This window comes from Struthio camelus, chromosome 3, assembly GCF_040807025.1.
Source record: "Struthio camelus isolate bStrCam1 chromosome 3, bStrCam1.hap1, whole genome shotgun sequence".
Taxonomy (NCBI): Eukaryota; Metazoa; Chordata; class Aves; order Struthioniformes; family Struthionidae; genus Struthio; species Struthio camelus.
Genome location: NC_090944.1, coordinates 28,813,969 through 28,838,428, shown reverse-complemented (window position 1 = coordinate 28,838,428; position 24,460 = coordinate 28,813,969). Strand labels below are relative to the sequence as shown.

The 24,460-nt window shown below is 35.7% G+C and overlaps 1 protein-coding gene across 3 annotated transcripts in view; it reads right to left on the bottom strand.

The window, feature by feature from the left end:
* PXDN (peroxidasin) overlaps window positions 1–24,460 on the bottom strand; it is an 87,163-nt gene that overhangs the window by 20,581 nt on the left and 42,122 nt on the right. For all 3 annotated transcript variants that reach the window (XM_068937262.1, XM_068937264.1, XM_068937263.1), the window contains 12 exons: window positions 23,920–24,089; window positions 22,449–22,566; window positions 20,107–20,276; window positions 18,818–19,090; window positions 17,379–17,495; window positions 15,989–16,147; window positions 13,459–13,571; window positions 12,142–12,298; window positions 8,771–8,879; window positions 8,164–8,321; window positions 2,101–3,604; window positions 1,118–1,252 (listed from right to left, as the gene is read on the bottom strand). In XM_068937262.1, coding sequence (XP_068793363.1) covers window positions 1,118–1,252; window positions 2,101–3,604; window positions 8,164–8,321; window positions 8,771–8,879; window positions 12,142–12,298; window positions 13,459–13,571; window positions 15,989–16,147; window positions 17,379–17,495; window positions 18,818–19,090; window positions 20,107–20,276; window positions 22,449–22,566; window positions 23,920–24,089 — 3,183 coding nt within the window. The remainder of the gene's footprint in view (window positions 1–1,117; window positions 1,253–2,100; window positions 3,605–8,163; window positions 8,322–8,770; window positions 8,880–12,141; window positions 12,299–13,458; window positions 13,572–15,988; window positions 16,148–17,378; window positions 17,496–18,817; window positions 19,091–20,106; window positions 20,277–22,448; window positions 22,567–23,919; window positions 24,090–24,460) is intronic.

Here is a 24,460-nt window from a genome sequence, read left to right as displayed (position 1 = left end):
ACCTCTAATTTCAAAAATAAGTGCATAAAATGACAAAGCCCACCAAAGCTTTATTTTGCTAGTTAAATATTTTTCATTGATTGGAATGGAAAATTTATAGTCGTAACTGAGTAGAGTTGGAGCCTTCCATCATTTTTTTTTGAAGGAACAAGGCGTTCTGATGCACCTGCCAGGCAAAGCAGCTACTTCCTAATATGATGAGGAGACCAACTCACTGACTGATAAGACTAGCTTGCACATCAGAATAGCCTGACACTGGTCAAGTACTGTGAGGACATTTATTTCTTCTTTTTATGAAGATGAATCAAAGATAAGACTATACTCATTGCAGGAACTACCAGTTCCTGGATACTTCCAATTGAACAAATTAACAAGATGTTATTGCTCTATTCAGTCTCATTGGATAAATATTTCTCTGAAGGCATTTAGCTGTTTGGTACTAGTTTGGTAGATAACTGATAGTTAGATAGTTATCTAACTATCAGATAAGAGATAATGGATACTCAGAAACCTATTCAAGTGCTCAGAAGTTCCTTTTTTAACCTTATTTTTCAGTGGGGGGTCTCTAAAGTGATTTATGGCTGCAAAATGAAGCATGCCCATAGGTACTAAAATTGCAGATTTCCTTGGAGCTTTTATCCAGCTCTCTCAGAAAGACCACTATAGTGCCAACGGAGACAGCTGGCCAACAGTCCAATCTTGCACACCTCAGTCTTTATCCAATGTAAATTAAATACAACTGAAAGTGAACAAGGAATACCCACTCTGAAAAAAAAAAAAAAAAAGCAGAGCAGGTGGTTAACTAACTTGAATAAATAGTAAAAGGAAACTCATTAATTTCTAGCTCCCAGTCTCATGCTTAATCAGCATGTGCTGACTGTGGTGCTTTTTGGAGCTTAGCATGATATATTCACCATAAAAAGTAAGAGATTTTAAAAATAAATTAATCACAGCCTTTTATATAGTTCAAAACCAGTACTCTTAATCTTTTCAAAGCTATGTTAAAATCATATATGAAAGTGAAAAATGAGGTTTGATTTTGAAGCAAGACATTGTAACTGCTATTAAGCAACCTCTATTTAAAATTACTTCTGTTTTTCATTGTATTTCAGTTTACCTGTCTCCATCCCTAATACGCCTAAACTGTGTGCTTAACAGACACATCAAAGTCGGCCCCAGGCGGCTTCCTGGAACTAAGTCTTCTACCATTAGAGCGGGAAATAGATCTATGTTCAGTGGTGAGCCATACAACCTGTAAGAAGAAAAACACAAATATTTAGTATTAAATGATATATATTTACAAAATAATGAGGATATGGCAAAACTAAGGGCAAGAGATTTGAATAACTTGCAGTGTAAGTGACAAAGACATTACTACATCGTGTGTGGATAACCTATGGGGTATATGCAAGAAACCCTGCAATGTGAATTATATATCTAAGCAACATCATGGGACATCTACAAGTCTGTCCCACAAATCTCTTTCTTCCAGTAGCTCTCTCTTCTGATTCCTCACATGTTCCTTTACAGTAGCTTCTCCTTCCTGCTACTCTGTACACTTTCTCTTTTACTCTAGCTAAGCCTCTTTCTCTGCCTTTGATTTTGTATAGGTTATCTAGAGATGGCAGTTAACATAAGACTTATTTTCAAACATTGATACTTTTAAAGAAGGACAGATTATTTGTGGTGAAAAGTTGCACACACAAAAAATATAGTGAACCATGTTCAGCTATATTCCTGCTACTTTTATTCAGTGTATGCAATGGACGAAACTAAAATTATAAATGCTTGCATGAGATCGGCATTAAATACATGTTTCTACTAAAATAATATTCTTATTTGATAATATAAAAACAGATATTTCAAATTAATACTTTCATGAACATAGTCTGTGTTAACTTCATGTTGTTCACAGAGATCTAGAAGTGGAGAAATTAACTGCCTGTGGGAATTTTCCGCATCTGTTTCCTGATACCAGTGGAAATTTCTTGAAAAATCACTTTACCCCTTTCTTAACAAATGTTTTCTTCTAGATAAGACATTTAATTACTATTTTAACATGCACAGGTACATAATTGCTTTTCTTCACCTTAGGCTCACCTGCTAAGTTTCTCCCTGATTTCAGGATTCTTAATTTCATTTTTCAGATCTTCAAAAGTCTGAGCTGAAGAAAGATTACAGTAAACTCTAAAATCATGGTAGGGAGGAATTCCATGATCTCTGCCTCTCTGAATATTCATAGCTGCCAGATCTAAAGCCACAGTACGTGCCATCGAGAAGAGTCTTTCTGTTAATTCTGTATTGAGTAACTGTGATGGGACACGCATCTTACCAGCAACACCAAACAATCCCCTTAGAAGTGGATCAATGCCTCCTTCATTTACAATCCGAAATGGAGAGAAGAATGCCTTATGAAGAGGTAGAGGGCCTTGTGGAATAGGTTCAAAATTTTCATCCAGCCGATACAGAAAAGGATTAATGAGTGTGTGACCAAACCTAAAAGCGGCAGTTGCAAACTCATTAGTTATGCCAGAATTAACACTGGGATCATAACCTTTATATTCGCCAAGCATCTTCATGCCTACCTCTCCAAAGATCTTAGGCAGCCAGTGACTAAATGTTATGTGCTGCATTTCTGCACCAACAATTTTACGTGTTTCATGATATATTGTGTCACCATCCCAATGCGGATTGAGTTTCAGTAGCTCTGTGGCAATTCTGTTGTGTTCTCTAAACCACAATGTATGGATACTGGTAAGACCCAGTTGTTCATTAGAACGCTGATCACCAGCTAAAAAGCAAGGAATTGGACTCTCATTTTCATCTCTCATACACTCTGTTGGTGGACCAGTAGCAAACGGAAGAAGAGGCTTGCCAGATCTCTGTACAATGCCCTGTCTCAGAAGACCCCTTTGACTTGCCAAGTCTCTGATTTCTAGTGCTTCGTGGTCTGAACTGCCATATACATTGGATGCATCAATATATGAAGTGAGCTGGTTGATTTGTTCTCGCGGGTACACAGAATTCATTAGGAGAGATGTCATGCCACTTCCACAAACTGGACTGGAGCGCACAAAAAACATGCAGCGTGCACCGTTTCTAACTCTGGGATCATTTGGTGGTATCATGATAGAAAAGCATGGAGGATCGTTTGTACAAACTGAACTGCAGTGTTGACCATCCGAAAATCTGGCCTCGCTTAGTGCGGCAACTGTGAGGTCAAGATCATGGTCAAGAAACTGACCCCACTGCATCAACATGTGAGTATACTGATCATCAGGAGTTATCGTTTCAGTTCCAATCAGAGTAGTTGAAACCAAGCGAGGCATTGGGAGTGCGTATCCATTGGAGAGTCTCTTGGGTTCAATTCCTCGAGGTAAATTAAATCCATTTTCATAGACTGATTTTAACAGACGTTCAAAGGCTGTCAGAGAAGCACCCCACATTGGATGCTGCAGGTTGTTGCAAGTTCCATCATGTGTCCTGTACTTCTGGTGAAAGCACATATCTGAGCAATTGTTCACTCGCCGATGAGCTGTACAGCCTGAGAGATTAGCTATTAGGTTCAAGTACTGTGGGGATACAAGGTCATTATAGTGATAACCTGAAACCAGAAGACAGGTAGAAAGAAATTAGATTCACAGCCCTCAAAGATCAAGAATTTTTGTGATATATTTTCTACATTATTAAATATCACTAATGTTTAAAAAGAACAATCACCTATGTATATTTATTTAGGCTATTAGGTCATTTGAACAACAACCTACTACTCTTAAGTCAGAAGATAATTTTGTAAAATGCTAGTTCAAGCAAAACTTCTATAAAATGTTCACAAAGACAGCTCATTTCCTATTTGATGACCTAGGAAGGTGGACATACTTTCAGAAATAATAATCTCTCACTGAGAAGAATTGGAAAATGTTCCCTATGTCAGTAAAACGTTTAATAAAATCTTAGTAAAATTTATATAAATTTCAAAACTTCATCTTTGGAGACCTGATCATTTACTAAAGGTATTACTTTTTTTAATTATTATTATTACAGTGAAAGTTTCAGAATTGTAAGGAAAAAAAATCAACCAGAAAAGTCAAAGAAAATCACCTAGGGCAATTTAGGAGTGATCTCTAGGCCAAGTGGTATGAAGCAATTCACATCCACATTACTCAGGATCCGCCACTCTAAAGTAAACTAGTGTTTGAATAGCACTGCACGCAGGTTTCCTCTGGGATTCATACCATTCACTCCTGAGACGAACACGTACTTAGCACTTCCTTGCAGCTTTTTCTCAGTTCAGAGGGATTCAATAATATATCCTGCACCTCATAAGAGTAGCATTTTTATGGTTTCAAATTGAGGGTATGATGTGTTTCGTGATCTCTGCAGTGGTATGGCAGCATGTGGAAGGACTGAAGATAAAGGCCTTATGGTACAGTGTTGGATGACTGAAGGAACCCAGAAGAAGGAACCCAGTCAGGCTGGGTCTCGTCCATGACGCCTATTAGGAGTGATTCTTAAAGTGAATTTTCCTTAGGAATGCACCTGGGCTTAATTTCAACAAAAAAAAGAAATTGATTTGGGCTGATCTACATCATCAACTTTATGTGGAGCAATGGAAACGTGTCTGTAGAGTGATAGTTTTTGTGCTGAGAAACAGACATGCATGCTGTATGCATTGTATGATAGCAGCAGATTTACTTCAGAAAAGCTCTACTCTGGTATCATGGACTGAATGCAGTCTTGGATCACATTTTTCCTTTTGTATGACTTGAAAGAATCCACATTCTTCGAGATCACATGACAACTCAAACCAAAGCACAGTAAGTCGGGACATCAGGAAGACTCATTTCAAGTGGGCCCTGCTGATCCAAAACATAGACACACCTTGAGTGAATGAATGGACATATTGTGTGGATGAGCCAGGTATCAGGATCTGGGAGGGGAACCCAGGAGCTAGAATATTTCACAATGTAGATGCACTTTTAGCTAATCAGGAACCATCATACCATGGTTCTTGATCTGGAAAGCTTGCAGGCAGAAGTAAAACTGAATGAGCAGAAGGGAAAAAGGAAATAGGTGAGTGTATAGGGGTACTGTGTTCGCACAGGCTCATGGGGTTCTCACCTTCATGGTAACCACTCAAGAATATGAACTAAACTCAATACTGCAAGAGGTGGGTGCAGATTAGCTTCACACTGTCAGTAAATACTCCTTTCAATCCTGAGGTCATTTATGGCATGCCTTATCTATATTCAACACATAAATATGCCCTAGATACACTACTGCACTCTATCAATTGCTATAATTCAGGGCAATTTCAAACAATCCAGCTGAAGCCCTCTCTTTGCCTTTGCCTTGAACTGGACTGGAACTGCTCATAGCTGAGCACCTTATATCAGCTGGGCACAGAGAAAGGACAACTTGGCATCAACATATGTTCAGCAGGGGACTAGAGTCATGCCCTGCTCCTTCCACCATGCTGCTCTGTGTTTACTCAGTTTCTGATAAGTATGTACTCTGGAACATTTTACAAGTGGAAGCAAAGATATTAGAGATCTAGTGCTTGCTTGGCACAAAACTAACCTGTTCTTGTAGAAATACACATATTATTTTATGGAATCCTCCAGACGAGGAAACAGAAGACTAAACTACAGAGCAAAACCAGTTAAGTGCCACTGGGTAATGTGGCACAATATGCTCTTTGGGGATTTTATTGATATTATATAATAATATGCTGGTAACTAGGGCAGTTCAATTCTAAAACTACACCCAGGAAAACATCTCTCCTTTTCAGTAACATCTTTTTTAAATGACCTTCCTTTATCATTAAATTCTCTTCTTATGATTGCTGTTCACGTAGTCTTTAGATAAATGTTTGTCTGCTGTGGCTATTCTGGTTTCCACCCGTACTTCTGAAATGAAGTTGCAAGCAAAACTCAACTGTGAAACTTTTGGATGGAATGGCCTTCATTATCAATTTAAAAGAAAAGGCTCTCAGCTTCTCTGGTCAGAAGTTGTTCATGTGGGATGAGACCCCTCATCTACAGATTAAATATGATGGCTTTCTGATCAGAGTGAAGGTTATTACAAATGTCAGTCTCAGGCCTTCAATTACCCCATGCATTGCAGGCACTAACTCTGGCTCTGTTTTCTAAAATGCTGGCCTCCAAGCATTCCCAGGGCTAGAAGCTGCCTAGCTCAATTCACGTAACATTAACTATATTTTTTCAAACTGCAAGGAACATGTTCATTGGCTCACAGAAATACTGATGGAAAGGGACCTCTCACCTAAACACAGCTCAGCTATATGTTTGTCTAGCAGTCTCAAAAGCCTCCAAAGACTGAGACTCCACAACCTTTCCAGGTAAGTTGTTCCAGTGCGGCATAGTCTCTTAGTGAGAAAGTGTTTTCTAACATCCAACATGAACCTTCCAAGCAGCAGTTTATGGCCATACCCCTTGTTATATAGTCTTGTACGCCTGAGAAGAATTTGGCTTCATCATCCTTCTTTGGGATACTCCAAGATTTTACATAAAAAGTGTCTGAATATGAAATTGTCAAGTTTCTCAAATATTCTAAAGGTAAAACACGTAAATAACACCTTTCATTGGGCTTTACATTTTGAAATATAACCAAATAAGGAGAAGTATGAGTATTAAAAAATGAGCATTAGATTGTTTAAATAAAAACAGATTTATTTTACTGTTCCGGTTTCCCTAAAAGCCAAGTTTCTATGGATTTTGTACGTCTCAAGCAAGCTCTGGTTGTGAACAGAATTTCCAGTATCACAAAATTGCCTTTGTATGCACTTACGCTAATTTTTGGTAAACCTCAGAATGATTATTTTTGCTATTATGAATCTTAGTGAAAAGCAATTAAGGAATTCTTACACATCAGATGTCATATCTCAGCTGTTGCATTGCATTTTGTTAGTATTACATTCAATACGCTTCCATATGCATCTAATCAGAGAACCAAATTAAATTTGGTCGCTCTTATAAAACACAAGTCTTCAAAGAATTTTGAATACATTTTTGTGGTAAACTATTCATCACAAATTATTTGCTCAGCTCTAATAATGAGCAGGAAGCTTCTCTTATTAGTAGATATTACACTACTCCACAAAGCTTGCAGGCTTTAGTCTTATAAAAATTCGCCTAGTTCAGGGTCAGAGTTAAAGTTTTCGGAAGTAACAATAAATGCTCAATTATAAACATCAAAAGAAATACAGCAAGTAAAAATATTTCCTCTAGATTTTCAGTGTAGCTTTTGGCAAGGTCTCAAGTCTCAAAAGCTCTCCTAAAACTCTGTCATTATTTCCAAATGCTTTAATCCTATGTCTCAAGCATATCCACACAAATATCTACACACATTAGTTGTATACTCTCCAGCTGGACTTTATGAATTTAAACTTGGGAGTTCAGTAACTAAAAGGTAGAAAATATCAAACCTTAACGTTTTTTTCTGCTATTTATGAAAAATAAAGCAAAAACACAAACACAAAATGCAGCAAAAACTGTATTTCTTATTGTATCAGAACAGAGTTCAAGGAAATAGCTATCTTAGTTCAATACTGTACTTCAAAGAATTTTTGGCGACTCATTCTTTAATACCACTGTGGTACATGAGGAAACCTTGTTTTGTAAAATACGCAAAACTCTTGCTATATCATCTTTTCTCCTCACTAAAGCATGCAAGTAATGAAAGCTCTTATTTAAAGAAATAGCAATAAAATACTGATTCTTCTTAATACATAAGAGAAAGGCCTGTTTTGGTAAAAAACAGTAGTCTTAATGAATTTTGAACTAATATATAGTCAGTTAACAGACAGGAAGCATTATGCAGTTTAGATATACCAACTTTGGCCAGCAGAAGAATCTGAACATCAACTTTTCCCTAATATGTCAACATGAGGAACAAAAAAACCCATACTCTTACTAGCAGAGGTCAAACAAATTGAGTTAAAACATGCAACAATGCGCAAATCAAGGACTGAATTGGGCAAACATATATTTGGTAAAGTTCTGCAAAGTCAAATACTCTACTGATTCCAATGTAATGGTTCCGCAGTTGGCACCCATACTCTGAAAATTAATTGTTTGAAATATTATGACTTAAGAGGACAAATATACTGCAACATAGAAAAAATAAGGAAAGAGTACTGACTTGTTCCATTCAGGTCAACCATTAGACCATCTTGTACATGATCTTGAATAAGCTGTAATGTCCTTTCAAATATTTCCCCAGCTCTTGCTTGCTCAACAGTGTATGGATCTCTTGGGTATCGAAATAAGGCTAGTAAATCATTTGGCGAGCGAGGACGACTAATAAATAATTTGAAAAAAAAACAGTAAGTGTACACAGGCGTTACAAAGTAACAACAATATATTGTTGTAAAAATTCTGCAACTTGACATGATTAGAACATACCTTGGCTGCTCATCTCAAAATGGAAGGCAAAAAAGAAATATATATATATTTTTTTTTAATAAAAGAACATGGTATTAAACATTTAGTAGCCTTTAAAACACATTGTTTACCCAGAAAAACTGTAGCAATGAATAAAGATCTTGACACACAAAAATTCAGTCTCCGCAACTTAGCGCTGAAAGAGTAGGAGTCTTTACACGCTAAACTGCTAGTATTCTCAGAACTATCCAGATGAGAACACTGATATTTAAATAATAAAATGGTTTCTTGTTTATTAATTGTTCCATTTCTTTAGCATACTCAAAATTAATTTTAATTTTGCAATTAAAAAAAGAAGGGCATACCTGTCAAATAAATGCGTTCGTGTTGAATTTATTGCTCTGTCAACGGTTGCAATTGCTTCCACAATTGATGTCTGTACAAATGGATCTCCATTTCGACTGACATTAGGAACTACAGAAACAGGAATTGATATATTATTGCAAAAATCACCACACACAAAAAGATACTTCTATAAAACAGAGTCTAGACATGACATCATTTCAGTTGCACAAAGTAAACCCCTGTTCTTTAAGTTTTAGTATACCAAGTATAAAATTCTTAACTGTTTCAGAATTCTATCAAAGCATATTACAGTGTAGCAAAATTAAGGACTCTTGTTAATATCAGTTAAGAAGTCAGTTTGCTTATAATTCTAAAATAAAATAATGCGAGGATAAATGCCCAAGATGGTTTAAGTATACATTATTTAGTCCTACAAATAAAAACGACCAGAGTAAAAAATGAATGATTATTAAGAGTTTTTATGGTGGAGCATGCTACTAGCTTTCATGTGTTGGAATCAAGAGCCTGATCTATATATATCCACTGAAATCAATGGAAGTATTCCCATTGATTTCAATTAGTACTGAATTAAGTTCTGAAATCAGTGTAGGAATTTAAGAGGTTACCAGGAAGACATTGCAATCAGAGTAACTTATTTACAGACTTAATTTTGCCTTTTAACACACACTTACAAATATATCACAGAAATTGAAGACTGTTTTTAAAAAATGAATAAAACACAGAAAAGCATAACTCAAAAAAACCCAAATACTATATATTCCCAAATAGCTAATCAATACTGCTCCTATTCTTAGTTTTCTTTGGGAAAGAATACACATAAATTTTAAAGGGTTATAAATCTTTTATTTATTTTGATCACGCTTTTGTTTTCTACTTTAATATTTTTTAGCTTTATAATACTAGGTTAAAAAAATCACATGCTTGAAGGCTATTTATGAGTCTTCATAATACTAGTAACTAACTCACTAATGCATAGGTCCAGTCATCTGCCTTTTTATAAAGTTTTCCATTGCAGCTGGATGTTTATACAACATATCTAAGGCTAATAACCTTCCTTTTACCCTAAACCAAGAACTACCAGATCCAGGGGCAACAGCTAACAATTTCCAGAGAGAGTGTTTAGATTGGAAAAGTCACACAGGAAGAAGGTTAAAGTAGGAAAAAAGTCCAAAGCAAATACACTGGAATAAAATCAACAGCTGTACAAAAACAGCTGACATAAAACTGTTGTTTACAAGTTTTTCCATGACATTTTTTTCTCTTCCAAGCAATATCTAACTATTCCTTTTAACTGGCAGCTTAAGCTGTGTCCGTATGAGTTGGAGAGTCTGGACCTGGGCAATCAAACTTGACCATCTACACTGTCAAAGGAAATGGTCCCTGGCACTGTAAGGCTGCAACTGCCCCAAGGCCAGCTGATGCAGGAACAACACACTCTCTCAGCATCCAAAACAGAGTGATCTTTTCCACAGTGTGCAACTGCAGTAGTCCTTGATCCATGCTAATTACAAGGTAATCCATAGTTTCAGTTGTTTCAGAGAGTGCTTGTGTGCCATGAACCATTTTTAATGCGTTAGCATTATAGCTTATAAAAATCCAGTGCCTGGTTACCTTCCTTAGCACTGTCTGCTACAGGTGTAATCTCAGTGTTCACTTTAGGTATGTGTTCAGTAGAGCTATCTTTATGATTGGGTTTGACTGGGCACAGCTGGGTTGAATCATAAACTTTGGTCAGAGGTTAACTACACGATGCTTTATTTTTGTTTGAAGTATTTGCTACTAGTGGCTCAGTTTCTAGACTGATAAATGTTAAAAGTTATAGTACTCATGAAAGTCTTTCACATAATTAGATTTTTTTCTTGGAAAGGAAAGAAAAATGGCAATGTGTTTTTAAAAAATAGCCTAACATTTTTTAAAAACAAAGAAAATGTATTCTACTTATACCCTGCCTTAAACTTAATCCAGAGACTTTTACAAAACAACAGTTAAGGACAGAAGAAAATGGTAAGAGAAAACCTATTTAAAACACTACTAAAGCTGACCTGTAAAACCTACTCCACCATTTCAATGTTATGAAAATATTTTAATATATTAGGAACATTCATAAAACATGGACTGTTATTGTTTAAAAGAAATTTTCATATGTAAGTTTTTTAGAACATTTCTGGCTATGTCAATATTTATAATCTATCCATTTGTCCTCCTTGCTTGACAGCTCTTGACTCTCTTGATAACTTCATTTACCTAGCAATCATATAGAAATAATATCAGATATACTACTTGTTTTAATAAGAAATCTTCTGCAGTTTTAGTTCAGTTGTAGACTGAGTGGAGATGAATCAAGGGGAGTTTCACTTTTATAAGCTTATGGTACAGCTTACAAAAAACCCACTAGATTTCAATTATATACAGCAGATTGTACTTCAGTTATCACAGAACTTTGCAGTTTGCTAATTTCAGTAGATGGGGAACAGCAGTTGACATCTGCACTAAATGAATGAAATTTGCTTCTTTGGGATTATAGCTGATTTCAACGTTTCATTTTTCAGAGCTCTGATTGTTTTGAGATCTGATTAACATTAAAAACGAAAAAGCTCTTTTTCTGTGCATCTCCAGAGTAATCTAGATTAACTCAAATTTTCTGGACTTCCCTTTATATATGCAGACTTCATAAGTAGAGATGAAATCGTCTGAGAAATTCCAAAAACTCCAAGCCATGTAACTTTTATCTCAGAAATCACATTTACAGATTGAATCAAATAACTTATTCTTGATAGAGGGATAGATTGATCCAGTCCACTAAAAGAAACTTAAGTGTGAGCTACTAATTATTAATACTAATTATTTGTCATTATTATTGTGAAATAATTAGAATAAGTTCATATTTTCTCCTTTTCTTTTTGTTTTCTTCTTTAGCTTAAGATCTTTATGACTTTTATGAATTCTTTCATTTGGTTGCAACTTAGTTTTCAATTGATTGGTGTAAGTTCCCCTTTAAAAATGCCACAGGACTTTTTGCCCAGTTATCCCTAAAGATTAGACTATGCATTTGATTAGTAAATCTCATAGGTTCAAATAATATCTCAAGAGGAGACTAGTCTGACTATTTGGAGCCCAAAGCACTGTTTGCTTTGAAGTTTAAGTCTCAGACATATTTTGGCTGATGTATTCCCATTTTACTCATATCTGTGGGTGGATATTTGCCTGAATTAAATGAAAAAATTGAGAGGATTATGGGAGAAGAAAAAACACAAACAAGACAAGGAATTCAGCATTTGATGCTGAAGCCACTTTTTGCATCTGATCAATTAAACAATTAGAATAAAACTAATTATCTAACTCGTATCTCTTACTGATTTATAAACCTTACCGTTAACGCTAAGCACCATACTGACAGAGGAGTATCCAATGCTATTCCGGGCAACACATTCATAACGACCTTCATCAGCTGTTCCAACATCACGAATAGTAAGAAATCCCTCTGGACTAACATGAAATTTTCCACTTTCAGTTACCTGTACCCCATCCTGCAGCAAAGCATAGTGTTTAGTTATTCTGATATGTCCATTCTTCCACTCTTTGCTTTCAAACTTGAATTAGTGTTTTCTTTCTGTCCTTTTTTTCACAGTGACTTAGTAAACAGAAAGAACTCACATTATATTTTGTATTTATATTGTTGTATACCAAGGCAGTAGCCAAATAGATATACATAAACGTGCATAAAATCCCAAACACTGCCACTGTAACAGGATGATTTGCATATAGAGCTAAATTCTACAATTTATTTACTTTAAAAAGCATTAATTATTATTAATGAATGTATTTTAATGGTTGTAGGCCCTCACTACAGAAATTTTAACCTACAAAAACAGTAAGACACACCTTAACACCTGTTAAGAATGTATATATACTTTCGCTTACTCAAAATAAATTAATTAAAAAATGTCTCAGAAAAGAGCTATATATATCAATTCTTCATACACTATCCATTTAGCATTAATTTAAGGTATTTTAAAGTGATCATTAACTGAAGAGAAGAAGATAATCAAGGAATTTGAAGATCAACATTAGCAACCCATTTTTACTTCACTCAGAGAATTCTGACATTTCTAATCGCTTGCTCTAAACAACTATTTATCATTGCATCAATGGAAAGCAAAGACAGAGTGAAAGCTTTATCTGGTATTTCTCACTTTTATTAGTTTCATCTCTGTGATTTCCAGTATCGCCACTAGAGGAAGCATTTTTAAAAATTGCCACAGGGAAATTGCTTACCAAAAAGTTACCAAAACACTTCCTGGCTGAAGCCATAACAGTATCTAAGGACTCATCAATGCCAATACGGTATTTTTTATGGCTTTATACCCATAATGTCACTGGAAGTGTGAACATTAATTAGACATTTGCCTACAACTGTCACAGAAATATGAAGACCTTTTAAGGCCTATGGTAAGCATTTTAAGCTGGTCTGTACAATGTTTCCAAAGTTTTGCACCAATACATACATATATAATTCAAGTTTGGTATCCATAGACACACAATTTGCATTACATAAAATTTGCTGATCTAACTTCAGGTAACATTTTCAGACACCAGAACAAGCAATAATCTGCAAATTTGCCCTGTAAATATGCAGTTAGGTAGAGATGGAAAGGCCTTCTGAAGCAATCAAACAAATATGTATTACCTTATTCCACGTAATTACTGGCTCCGGCTCTCCTTGAGCACTGCATGGAATCTGAACATTGGTGCCAACTTCTACTGTCATGTCACTAGGAACGCTAGCAAATACAGGAGTCACTGAAAAAACAAATGACACACTGAAAAGGTACAAAATACAACTTGTACAAAAGATCTAAAAAGAAGTCAGCACCGTTGAATTTGTTAAGTTATCCATCCTCTCAGTTTATTAAGCCTGATTTGTTTGCAAGCTTTTAGCTAGTTATAATTTTACTTCAGAGATAAAATTCCTTATGCCTGATGTCTGCTCCAGGCTGATTTTTCAATTATCCCGTTCCAGCAATATAAGATAGTAGCTGACAAAAACACTAAGTTTCTTTAAGCTAAAAGTCCTAAAATTTATTTAAATAGCTAAATTTGAACAAAGTCATCAGTACGAAAATCCCATCAACTTCTGTCAAAGTATATATTTTTAAATAACAACAGAGATTTCTCAGATGCCAGAAGTAAAACTTTCCAGAACCCATCCAACTGTGAGCACCACAGCCAGATTTGCTGAAGCGCTAGGCATTCACAGAACTCCTGCACATCTGAAATCAAAGAATCTTTGGCTTTAAACATTAAAACATGACCTATAATTTTAAGTATTCTGAGAACAGAGTACACAGCTACCTAAAACCAGTGTAAAGAAAAGTAATGTTTGTTTTTTTTTTTTATCCTAATTTCCTTCCACATCCACATTTATATTCAGCACTCAGATACTATCATGAGGAACACACAAAACAGATGGTCCTTGGCAGGGCTTTGGCCCATCAAGCTCTTCTGCACATGATGTGTGGGGGTTATCAGGCCCAGGAAACACTTCAAATACAAAATCTAGATGCAGGTATCTGGCATAGAAGATACGAGTTTAGCTCTGTGGATGCGAACCATGTTGTGACAAGGACCAGTGAACAGACCCTAGATCATTTAATTCATTAATACAGGTTTAGTCACAGAGCCCAAGGAGAAAGAAACACTGATGAGACATGCCTCAGACGAACAGTCCTTGCTATTAGAAGCCCAGAGGCTTCTCATTCTATTAGTTTTTCTGCTAGTTATTCTTCTGTTGGAGCCCATTTTTCCTTTATTACACAATTGTAAATAACATTGCAATGAATGTAGGGAGAAATCTAAATTCAAGATGTATATCAAACCTTCAGTCTTGTATTTCCTACCTTTAGCTGGAGTTTGCAACCTGAGTTACACAGATTTTATCAATCTTTATTCATGTTTAGTGAAGTTTAACTCAGCCAGAGGACTATAAAATTTTATAAAATCAAGATTCATTTTACCGAATTTTAGTTAAAAGTTTTATATTGGTGAACAAAATCTATTCTTTAACAGATTAATCTCCCTTAAGGCCAGTATTACTCTTAACTAACAGAAATCAATGGAAAAACGTTGACAAAAAAATAAGCTCAGGGAGATTAAATACGATCCCCTTGTATTGAAATACTGTTCTAACTGAGGTCACTAACAAGAAACGTTTTCAATCAAAGGTTTAAGTAAAGTATAACTACTAACATGATTCTATTTAATCCTAAAAGTAGCCTATTCATAATTAATATGGAGAAAAACATAAGAACAATGGGGTGGACTTTTTTCGGTGTTAGTTTATTTAAAGTATAAGGATAGACATTTCATTGTGAAGGTCATTCTGCTGTTTTAAAATAGAGGTTTCTGTTCTGCCCAGCAAAACATTATGTTAACTGTATTATCTAATTAACTGCATATAGTTTTATAAGAAATTACTATAAATACACACAGAAAAAAAAAAGGCAATATTTTCAGAAAACAAAATACTTTCCTAAAGATGATAACGCAATCACCCACAAAGCAAGCCTCCATTCTTTACAAAAAACAGCAAATCAGATAAAACTCTTTCACAGAAAACAGACTGCTTTAAAGGAATGGTACCCTGCACAAATACTGAAAAGCATCCATATATGTTATTTATTAAAAACACCTCAAAGCTAGAAATGGATGTAGTCAGAAGTATCAACCAGAAATGTCAAATGTTAGTACTGCCCTTGATAGCAAGTTTCCTAAATGACAAAAGATATAGTGCTATTCTAAGAAGCTTTTATCAAAAAAAAAAAAAAAAGATCATGCTTAGGAGTAGCCTCTAAGTGCCTTGATTATAAACAGGGCATATTGTCCAACATGCACAATTTATAAAACAAATTATAAGATACCTTATAATTCAAAAACACCAGCCTAGAAATTATTGTAACATTCAGAAAAGATTAAGAAAAATCCATGCACTATCCAAGACCTTTCCCAAAAGCTTTTCTAACTCTAAACAAAGACAAATCTAGCTTACTTCATATTCACATATAATATAATGCCCTTAAAATTAAAGATTTAATACCATTAATTACGATTTTTTCATTTTACAAAAAGAAAAGAATAAATCAAGCACAATATTGAATATTTTAGCCTAAGCTTAAATCTGACTTTTTCAGCAGCTGTAAATATGTACATGGAGAACATACCTCTAGGCTGCACTGTCAGGTATACAACAGTTTGTTGAGATCCTATAATATTGACAGCTTGGCATTCGTATTGTCCCTGATCATGCAGAGCAACCCTGGAAATCCTTAAGGTTCCAGAGGACAGAACTAAATGTCTTCTGTCAACAGACAACTGGCCTCCTGAAACACAATAATATTTGCTTTTTATACCAGTACAAAATAAAATAGTCTATTTCAGAAAAAGGGAAATCTAGAAAAATCTATAATTTGATAAAACATTGGCAAAATTAGAAGTATCTCAAAAAGGAAAAAAAGAGTTAAAAACCTTTACATATATGAACTCACACACACACACACATAAGCATATGCACACAGGACATATTCCTGATCTTTTCCACTTCTATTTTTGTGGTAGAAATAGATATTTTCATTTAAGGAGCATGATAAAGCATCCCAACAACAAGGCACCATAAGAAGAATGCCAACAGGCATTACTGTTATATTACCACATAGTAATACATTCACAATTCACCATATCTGCCATCTAGAGAACCAATAGAAAAACATATTCAATCCTGAAAAACTGCAATGTAACATAGTAAAAAGAAATAAAAGGCACAACAGTGTGTGCGCCCTTTTCTTCCTCTCTGGACATTCCATTTGATTGGAGCAACCCTGGTAAAGGGAGAAACAGGGACATTACCAGCATCAAAATGATAACGTGTTTGTTAAAAATCTGCTTTATCTAACATAATTCATAATTTCTTAATGGTTGGTTCGCCCACTAGAGCTATTTCATTTGGTCCAACTGGAATATCTGTTTACTGATAAAACATCCACTACAGTATATCTTACCACTGTATTTGGCTTAATGTCTTCACAGCCCCAATCTGATAAAGCAGTCAGAGGAGTGGATCCCAAGGTTCCTGCCAATCTACGCTGAGTGAAAGGAATGCGTTGTACAGAAATCATAATGACGCTAGTTACAGTTTAGACTAATCTGGCTTCTGAAGAGAGCACAGAGGACAGATTCACCTCACGTAACTTCAGTTCTCCAACTAACGACGGTCAGCTAGATTTCTTTTGTACTAAACGGGCAGTGATAGGTATTGCCACATGTGATTTGTCTCACATCTCTTAAATATTCATTACTAGGAATCTATTATGGAGACAGATATGTTGTTGACTCCTTTTACTGAATACATGACAAACTTGGGCAACTAGCTACTGTTGGACATCTTGATTTTTCTAGTTGAAGCAGAGTAAGAGGAACCCTGTCTCCTTCAACAGGGATGGAAGCATCTAAAACAATATAACACATATACACATACTCCCTTTCAATTCATGAGTGATTCTAAAATAAAAACTAAAGTATATGACTAATTTAAAAGTAAAAACAGAACAAACTTACCTCCTTTCGTCCAGGCAATAACAGGCTGGGGATAGCCTTGTGCTTCACAAGGGAAGTCAACAGTTTGTCCCTCAATCACTGTTCTGTCTTGAGGAGTGACAGTAAACTGAGGTAGAGCTACAGAGAAGAAAATAAAACATTTAAAAACAGATGAAAAATGCATGACAGACTGAAGTTACATAAAATTGTACATGTGACTTGAATAGTTCCTATCTGTGGGAAACGGGACCTTAATGGCTTTTTTACATTGTAATCTCTTCAGGGCAGAGATTACAAATGCGCAGATTTGTCTCTTACAAGCCGTGAACACCTCCTAGCACAATATGACCTTGAAGACACTTAAGAGCTCTTGAATCTACTTTAATAGATCCAAAATAGGATGTATCATAACATCTGTAAAATCAAGTAAAATCTCTTCCTCAAAACAAACAAGCAAGCAAAAATCTACAAAACTCTCAGCTAAATTATGGAGAAAATGTAATTAGGCAAAATCAGCCTAAGTAGCTTTTTTTCTGCTTTATATAAAAGGAAAACAATGATTAGAGTGCAGGCCAGTTTCTGCAGTAACATCATGGCGTTATCAGTGTAAGCAGGAATTTGTTCAGCTCTTAAAATGCTATCACTCATTGGCACATGATAAATGAACAAACCACACAGACAGGTTGTTTTGTGTAGCTTGAAAAATTGTACTGATTGACAGAGCATTTATAATCTAAATTGTTTGGCAAATACAGACATTAATATGAGGACAGAAATAAAATTTAAAAGGTACTCAAAAGCTTCGGAAAATAAAAGTTCCAGCTTTGAAATATTTGCAGAAATATTCAACTGGAGGTTTTTCAATATGTCATTCCTGAAATACTTTATATGCACACTACTGACAAACAACACCAAAATAATTGTGATCACACTAAGTCACAGTATTTCAGTTTCCATTTTGCAGAAAAGCTATACTAACGCCTCAGTTGGAAGAATGATAGTTTCCATGCAGCTCTGCAGAAAATGTAGCCATATTTACTCAAGTATCTAGAAAAGAGAGGCGAGACAGATCTACTCCTAAAACTCCACTGCAAGTACTCCAGTCATAAACTCTAATCGCTCAGAATGCTACTTGTTACAGAATATATTTCAGTTCCGCAAAAAACGTACATCGCATGTTTATTCACAAAGGCAAACAAAATTTCAGAAATAAAAAATACAAAATACAAATAATTAATTTCTGAGGTTAATCCAAAAGATTAAACTTTCAGAGAATTTATATATAATATCCTACTCTAGGTAAAAATATACTGCAAAATTGCCTTGGACTACACAAAATTAAAAGAAAAAAATTCCTGTGGTTTCAACTTGGCTATGACAATTCAGAAAAACAACAAAAGCCATGCAATTGGAAGTCATGGTGTTTTACAGCATGCCATGCCCAGTTTAATGTCACTCACCTTGGACTATGATGTATGCAGTTGCATGGATATTATCTATACTGTTAGTTGCAAAACACGTATACTCGCCACTGTCTTCCTGCTTCACATTTTGTATGTAAAGTCCTCCTGAGGGAGTTATTGTGATGCGAGGGTCACTTGGTAAAGGGGTTCTGTCGCCCTTGGTCCATGTAATTCGTGGCTGAGGGTGCCCAGTTGCGCTGCATTCCAGAGTAACACTTTCTCCAACTAATACCTCGGTATTTTGTGGGTGAATCACAAAACTTGGCCGGGCTGTGAGAAAATAATTATGCCTAATATAACTCCTGGTTGGCATAACACTGATGTGGCTAAATATTACAGTTTTGGGGGGAATCTAATTCTTTTTAATAGGTCTGTTCCAAGATACTTCTAATCTTGCACACTCTGCCTCACTTTAAACCTTATCTAGCTTGAAAACATTTAAAAATATCAGTAGTTAAAATTAACACCTCATGTAATTTTTTTAAAGTAATTTACAAATATACCCTAATACTTGTAATTGTAGGAATATCCATTGCACCGATATTTTTATTAAATCCCCTTTAAAACAATTTTAGAGCATTTTCTTCTCATCTGCTGATGTTTATGAAGGTCTTTTTAGAAACAGAGGCATTGAGACCCAGAAAATAAACTGTGACTAGTAAGTGCTACCAGGTGCACAAAAGGAAAAAAAAACGATTAAACTGCATTTTAGTAGCTTTTCTTAACTAAATGTGTAAGCTGCCGTGACATTTTAAATTTAACTGGTGATGAGCGTAAAAACAAAATTTATTGATAGTAAAGTTTAGAATTAAAAAAAAAAAAAAAAAAAAACAGTTCCGGACATGAATTTAGCATTTGTAAACACGAAGCATTGCTAGACAGATACATAGCCTAAAAAATTCCTCTGCAGCCACCACTGCCTTCTGCGTACCAAAGCTTTCATGAGTGACTGGAGCTCACAGATTTCACATACCCAGAGAGAATATTATCACGCTGAGCAACATAACAATGCGATAGCCTCTTCTTCCATCCCTCATACACTTCTATAAATAATCCACATGACTTTCATCAGATTTACTTAAAAAAATAAACAGTATTATTTAACTAGTTGATTTTGGTTTTTGTTCTAGGGATATTAAAACTTCATGATCTAGTTAGTAAGATGCCCAAGGACAAGAAATCTACATGTCAAGAACACACAAGAGCCAACTCATCTTATGGTTAGCAATCTTACTGTCAAAATAATTCTGCATCGGAACACAAAATTCAGACTTTGTATTCTTTACCTGGTGACCCAAAGTATCTAAGAGTAACTTCCTGAGTTTTCACTTCGCCAGCCACGTTTTTTGCCATGCACTGGTAAATACCCTGGTCTGTTTCTTGCGTATTTTGAATCATTAACGTGCCATCATCCAGCAAGTTTAGACGGGAATCTTCTTTCATACTGAGCTCATTACTGTGAAGAAAAGTAATCTGCTAGAGTTAAACCTTTAAATCACAAGCCCAGAAAACTGTCAAAATAATTTAAAACCTAAATATATTAACCAGAATAACTTGCAAAAATTAAGTTTTACTGTGTTAAATGAAATAATAGAACTTTTAGGTTTTTTTCTGAAGAAAAGAAGCAATGGAAAAACAAAAAAAGAACCAATTCTGCTTATGTAACCATTATATCTTCAAAATGAAAGGCCAGAATACTTTTATGAGTAAAAACTTATGGGGGGAGAGCAAAATACACATACCTAATCTCATTTTCTTTTAAGGATACAAGCGGTTCTAACTGGTAAATCAATTTCAAATATTTCAGCTGGAAATATAGAATGGGTAAGCTCAAAACTCAAGATACTTTCCACTAGGAGAGGGTTTAGTTGCTATAAAACCATCTTTGTGCCCTCCTCTGACCAGAGTGCTCAAGGAGCACTAATGAACCTGGTTATAATTTGTACTTGCTTGGAACATAAGTTGTGTTCTTTAGCCTATGTCATGGACACATCATTTCTGCGATACTATCTAAATATAGTTAGGATTTTTTATTAAAAGAAGAGTTGTTCACTCCAGCCTTTACTACCTGATGAAAAAAGCACAAAGTAGGGATGAGGATATCGCCCCATATGTACAAAACCCAGAGTGACTGCTGATCTATTCAACATACCGCTCAACAGGTCAATGTCTTTTGACTGAAATCTTGCCACATTCAACTACCTTGCAAAGAGCTTTGCTCTCATTTATGCAGCCAGGAAACAAGCCAGAGTCAATAATTCCACACCCCAAGCTCAAATTTCCTCTTAAAACTCTTTCATATGTGTATTCTGAATACATGTTTTCTTTGTTTATTATAAAAAGTGTATGAGCCAAAGAAAATTTTAATGAAATAAGTGTATGATCCAAGTTTGAGTCTCTATACTTTACAAACTCTATAATAAAGTCTATACTCTTGCTGCACATGGAGTTTTCACTGAAATCAGCACAACAGCTGCAGAACCAGGATTCTACATCATTCCCTTTTATCAATAAATAAAATATGAAATATTTCATTTACTAATATAGAATGTGAGAAAATTCATTTTCCTGATCAACTTCTCCATTTATAGAAAAGAATCATTAAGCCTATATGTGATTAAGCTAATGGTAAATTCAGAAATTACGTATCCATCATGAACTCAGGTAAGTTTAGAGGAGGCGAACTGCTGCCATGCAGCTGGCTAAGCCACACTGTTCCTGGCAGTGCTGTAGGGAGTCAGAGCTCTGGGCAGGGCTCTAGCAACAACCCAGCACAGGGCTGGCCCGTGGGCTCCTGAAAGACACGTCTTTTCTAGGCCTCCTCTCCAACCCCTCAGCAGCGAGAAGCAGCAGCGGAACAGGTTGCCCCAGAGAGGCTGTGCACTCTCCATCCTTGGAGGTTTTCAAGACCTGACCGGGTAAAGCCCTGCGCAACCTCGTCTGATCTCGATTGCTGACCCTGCTTTGGAGTAGAGATCTTCTGGGCTCCCTTCCACCCTGAATTACCCTATAATCCTATGACACATAAGCTTGCCTGCCCTCTATATATGAGTCTGGGAAGTCTGGAAAATGACAATGACATACCTCCCTTGCTCTGGGATGAAGCTACATTTCTGGGGAAAGCTTGCTGGTCTAGAGCTGGGGCTGAAAGATCTACTCCGAAACCTAGCTCTTGTCCAGCTGGATTCCTTTAAACAAGTAGCTATCGATCTGCCCAGAGACGTAATAAAACTAGACTTAGACAGAATAGGCAAACACTAGCTAAATTCACAAACTCTGTATATGCAAGATGTCTACGTTGTGTTACCTGATACTTACATACAAATGATCTACAGCTTTTCTTGTGTACGCATCTGTGTACGTATAATTACAGCTGAAAATTCGACCAATAGTATTACAGCCATAAAATGATACCTTATGAAGTTTTCAGCTGGTAAGAGTTTAGATTTACAAATAAAATAGTCTGGGTCATTATTACTCAATACACTTGTGTTCATTATAATATGTTTCTGATGTTAGTATTCCATATATTTGACAATCTAATGTGCATTAGCATGCACCTAGAAATGTACACACATCCAGACAAACCTACATACATCATGTTTCTCTCTTCCTCTTTTAAACGTACTTGTTTCGAAGCCAGATAATTTCTGGTTTAGGATTGCCTTCAGCTCTGCAAGTGAAGTACACTGTATTCCCTGAGGTAACGTCCACATCCTGAGGCTCTGATGTAATTCTTGGCCTCTCTGTATCAACAATAAAATATATAAGGAACTCTTACTTGTCTTAAAACTACTAGAGAATTGTAAATAAGAAGTTTTCCATATACCTTGTAGAAAAATATTTTTCCACAAATGTTTTAAGTTAAAATATTTACACGCTTAATCAGGATTAAACACACTTTTCCCTATGTAAAAGTGACTGCTGGCTTTCTGACCTCCTCAACTGTTTTTTTAGACCTTATAGCAGACTGGAAATGTACTGTGCAAATTTGTGTCAGGTTCTAATACAACTGTTTTATTTATTTGAACAAAGGCTCAACTTGCTTATGAAGAAAAAACTTTAAAGCAGCAAGCACAAGTGCCATTTAAAATAGCTTCCTCTAAATTAGGATCAGTGCCTAACCTACCTCCTACAGAATAATTTGTCCAGCCTGCTCCCTGCAGTTTCCATATTGAGGATCCTTAGATGTGGAGAGAGAGCTGGTAGCATGCCATGTGAATTATTCTCATATCAAATCCCCTTCTATTATCTTTTTCAAAGACCCCATAGATGCTTACGGTCATAATTCTTGTGGTCAGGTTTATGCAATATACGACCAAAAGGACAACTCAGTTATTTTATCCCTTGGCCTCCTCACATGGTTGGACAGGCAAACACCCATCGTATGACGGGAGAAACATGCATTCTGGTTTTGTAACAGGAGAGGTGTCAGGGTCCAAAGCCTTGGAGTGCCTTCATAAGAAGCTGCACGACTCAGCCTGCACACTACTAGGCTAAAGGAATATAGAAGCACAAAAGCATTATAATAAAAGTGATAATCCATTAATCCTTCAGGAATAGACGACTGTAGTTTGCGTGGAGAGTATTTGTTACAGGGATAGTTGAGGGGAAAAAAAAAAAACCCAGTGACCTAACCCTGATTCCAATAATGTCAACAAGAGTTTTAAAGGTAAGTTCTGTGAAACTAGGAGCAATTCCATAACGTTTCTTTCTTTGTACAAAAGGGAATACAGGACACCAAACAATATTAACTTAAACTACCACAGATCACAATTTACAATCCTTTTGTGGTCAAATCTGAAAGGAAAAAATAAGCCCTTTCTGGATAATCATTTTTAGTTTACTACGTTGTCTCATTGACAAATTTCAAATATGACCATCCTTGTCACATAGAAGACTGGCTGAGGGGAAAAAAAGATCAATTCTGTCAAAAGTAGACAAAAATCTAAGGAGGAAACAGAGAGGAAATTTCTAGAATCAGTATCAACCAGCAGTAGCCAATGTTAACAAAGAGAACAGGAGAACAAATTCTAACCAAAGTATGATTTGGCTATATTTAACACGTTAAAAAAGCCAGCACTAAGTGGTAAACCCACCACAGTTGAGTTCTTCAGGTGTTATTGTGGCCACTGATCTTCCCTGGATCCTTCGCGGGTACTCACAGGTAGCTGCTGCTTGAGCGTTACCCGATTCCGCGTACGTCTTCAAAAGTTCTGCCAGCCACAGGATTTCACAGTCGCAATGAAGAGCGTTTGAATCTAAACGCCTACATAAAACAAGAAGCAGCCACAATACCTGTAAGAAAGCTGGAACTATTTTCTTAGGATTGAAATGATTCTGCGATACCACCAGTGCCTTTATCTGTGAATACAGATAAAGAATAATTTTGAATATAGTTGATGGTCACTGGTTTATACACATTAAGCCTTTATTACAAAATTACATACATACACAGCAAGGATCTACTCAATGCTTCTTTTTTAATCTCAAGAGTTTAGTGTAGAATCAAGATTTTATTTAGATGTTATACAAGCCTTGCTTAAATAAGGAACATACTTCATTTCTCTACATTTTTTTTCCGTTTAAAATTTATTACTATATTAACTTCATAGCTAACTCAAGATTTTTTTAATTTTC